Here is a 3,503-nt window from a genome sequence, read left to right as displayed (position 1 = left end):
TTTAGGAATTAGACATTCAAATAATTATTGATTCAATTGAATTCTTAAATTCAAAAATAAAAGCAAAATATGTTCTTAACATTCAAAAACTGCTTTTAAAATCTAAAACTTACATATAAATATAAAAAATAATGAATCCTAATCTGAATTAAAAAATAATTCAAGACGAAATTAATAAAATTAAGCATAAACATTATTTGTAATTTTAGAGGTCCAAACATAAATTGTTGGCCCGTTTTTAATAAAATTAACACAAAAATTGCCTAAATCACACTTCGAACTTCAGAATAATTATAAAACTGCCACTATTCAGCTTTCCAATTCATTTTTTTTGTAATTCTGGTTCCGCATACACACTTGCATCAATTTTCTTTTTAAGTTTTGATTGTAGACCATAAATAAACTAATTTAATTAAGTACGTTTCATTTTTTAATTCTTTCGCAAAATAATAATCTTCTCAATTTCCTATTTTTAATACATAATTCCATGATATTATTGGGTAGGGGACCAACCTAAATGTTGATCTCAATGATGATGTAAAATTATTCGAAGCTACATTGCTTAAGGAGGTATGGATCTTACTAAACAATCCAATGTACAAACACCAAGCAAGACACCATACAAAATTAATAACTACACTACAAAACTTATCATAATTAATTACTAAAAAAACAATAAACCAAAATATAAAAAAGCATAATTAGGTGATAAATTACAAAAACAATAAAGTCCTAAAAATCAAACAACCCATTAGGCCCCAGCTACCCAACAACAACCAAACTCTTGGCATTTCAGTAAAATCCTAACCCAATCCCAACTCTAAAATATTTTCTCAAAAACCATCTCTTAAACCCTCTATTTCTTTTTCACTTTCTTTCCTTTTCTCTCTAACCAAACAACAACTTCAAGAAGAATGACCATAATCTTTTCACAAACCCTAATCACAACAATATTTTTTTCTCTATTTTTACAATTCTCTAACTCCTCTTCTATCCATGACCTACTGATCTCAAAAGGATTACCAGCCGGTCTTTTACCAAAAGAAATAAAATCCTTCACATTTTCAGATCAAAATGGGAATCTTGAAGTGAATCTTGATGGGCCATGCTTAACAAAATATGAAAACAGAGTGTTCTTTGAGAAAGTAATTAGGGCAAATCTTACTCGTGGCAGTCTTGCAGGCGTTACTGGTTTAACTCAAGAAGAATTATTTCTTTGGTTACCGGTTAAAGATATAACCGTTGATGATCCAAAATCAGGTCTTATTTTAATTGACATTGGTGTTGCTCATAAACAGCTTTCATTGTCTCTCTTTGAAGATCCTCCTGACTGTAAACCTCAAGGTAATTAATTAATGTTTTTTTTGCTTAATTAATCTTCTTTTAATTAATTTATTAGTTTATTAAGTAGTGGATAATTTCTGTCAGTTATAATTTTAATAAATATAGAGAAACTTCAAAGGTGTTTTTAGATTCTTTTTTAACGTACAAATAATGTTGTAGAGAGAGACTGACAAGTATCCAGTGATATTCAATGGTTAGTCATGAACTATTGCTTCAGAAACTGATCAATGAAGTCTGTTTCCTTTTTCTTGTTCTTTCTTTTTTATGTTTTGTCTCTTTCTCGAGAAAATTCTCATATGCCGTCCAAGAAAATTAATTGTTTTGTACTACTATATAAATTTATAACATTTTTTGCATTTAACATCTTTTTTTCAATAATTGGGAAATGGAACTCTTGTGGAAAAAAAAATTGAACTCGCGACTTTAGTAGAATGATGCCCAATATATATAGTGTTTGAGTCACATTTGGCTAGTTCCAATTAATATTTTTCCTCAGTTTTTTTTCCGATGAATATCGAAGCTTTAGGAGTTTTGTGGTGTGGGAATAGCTAAATTTTTTAAGAGTTGGAATACTAATTTAAAAAAAATCAATAGCTAATTCTTTTTTTTTTGAAATTAGTATTTCAACTCTTAAAAAATATATTAAATAAGTACTTTTAACCCTTTTTTTGAAAATACTAAAATGATAAACAAAAGTCTCATATTTGCTTATATTTTACATCATATTAGCAAATAAAATGATATTTATGTACCAAAACGCTATATTTAATAATAAATTTTATCAATAAATTAGTAATCTATTTTTGACATTATTAATAGTATGATAATTGAAAATAGTTAAAAATGTAATTTTAAAATCATAAAATTCTAATTTAAAGAATCAAATACTAAAATAGTACTAGAGTTAGACAATTCGATTCTTTTTGCTATTTTTCAACCAAATTAAAATAGGTAGATATATATATTTTGATAAGATTGTTTTTTAGTTTCTGATGGAATTTGCATAGATTGGTTAAACTGGTAATCATGTGAATGAACAGGTGTGTTGAAGAATGGCGTGAGGAAAGAGAAAGGATTTGAGGCATTGAGATAGAAAAAGATGCCAAGCTGTTTACAACTTTGTCTTTTGTCTTCCATATAATCTTTATATATTAATAGTAATATATAATGTTATGTGGTGAGTACTATTATTAATGGACTAATTTGCACCCTAATTATGTCTTTTGTTTAGGACTTATTAGATTAGAGAAGGGTTTATTAGGAACTGTAAAGAATCTTTTGTCTCTAATCCAATTAGAAGAACTTCTAATCTTCTAACTTTTGTTCATATCTCTTTGTTTTTTTATTCATTTTATTAAAGTAATAAAGAGATTTTAGATAAGAGCAAAGCAAAGGATTAAATTTAATGATTCTGTCTAAAGTATTGAATAATTTGTTTGGTTTACAAGTTAACAACCTGATATGGAGAGATTAGTTTTACTTAATCTTAGTTTCTGTAGTAATTGGTTGGAATATGGGGCAGCAATTGAGTAGAAGGTAAGTAGTATTTTAAGATCTGTCAAATTATTTTTAAAGTTCAAATTTTTATAATTTTTTTTATCGATTATGATTAATTTTTTTATTTATAAGTATATTTAAATTCAATTTTTTTTATGATTATATCCGAGTCTTTAAGTTTTAAATTTAAATTTAAACATTTGCATTTTGTATCAATTGCGACTAACATTTCATAGTCTTTTTAAAAGTTGGACAATATTTTTAAAATTTAGTTCTTTTATTTTCATATGAGGTCATTTAGGCTTTTTTATTTTGAAATTTTAAAACTAAAACGACGTTGATTAACATAAGATGAAGCATCGTTGCTTTGGCTAAGTCGTAAGAAAAAACCTACAAACTTCTCATATTTATTTTTGAAATATTATAATCATCAATTTTTTTCTTTATTTTGACCCCTAAAATTTAACTAAAATCATAAATAAAAATTTATAAAATTATGATTGTTTATTAAAATTTATAAAATTTACAACTCATTATTTTAATTTCAGAAAAGTTAAATAACTTTTTATTGGACCAAATAAAATGTTTTTTAACATAAAATAAATTAAATAAACTAGAAAAACAATATACTCTACATTTTTTGAATGTGAAATGCTTTTGTA

The 3,503-nt window shown here is 25.6% G+C and overlaps 1 protein-coding gene across 1 annotated transcript; it reads left to right on the top strand.

Moving 5' to 3' along the window:
* The first annotated feature begins 772 nt into the window (after nucleotides 1-772).
* LOC126666972 (uncharacterized) lies at nucleotides 773-2,671 on the top strand. The gene is made up of 2 exons (XM_050359913.2): nucleotides 773-1,344; nucleotides 2,385-2,671. Exons 1-2 carry the CDS (start codon nucleotides 915-917, stop codon nucleotides 2,435-2,437), a joined length of 483 nt encoding a protein of 160 aa, XP_050215870.1. The 5' UTR covers nucleotides 773-914; the 3' UTR covers nucleotides 2,438-2,671.
* Nucleotides 2,672-3,503: the final 832 nt, after the last annotated feature.

This window comes from Mercurialis annua, linkage group LG2 (genome assembly GCF_937616625.2).
Source record: "Mercurialis annua linkage group LG2, ddMerAnnu1.2, whole genome shotgun sequence".
NCBI classification, from domain to species: Eukaryota; Viridiplantae; Streptophyta; class Magnoliopsida; order Malpighiales; family Euphorbiaceae; genus Mercurialis; species Mercurialis annua.
This window is presented reverse-complemented; position numbering and strand designations above follow the sequence as displayed.

Bases quoted from the DNA above. Each gene is read 5' to 3' on its own strand.
- LOC126666972 (XM_050359913.2), top strand. From the start codon at position 915: ATGACCATAATCTTTTCACAAACCCTAATCACAACAATATTTTTTTCT. The intron at 1,345-2,384 runs GTAATTAATTAA...GTGAATGAACAG, and splicing joins TCCTGACTGTAAACCTCAAG to GTGTGTTGAAGAATGGCGTG.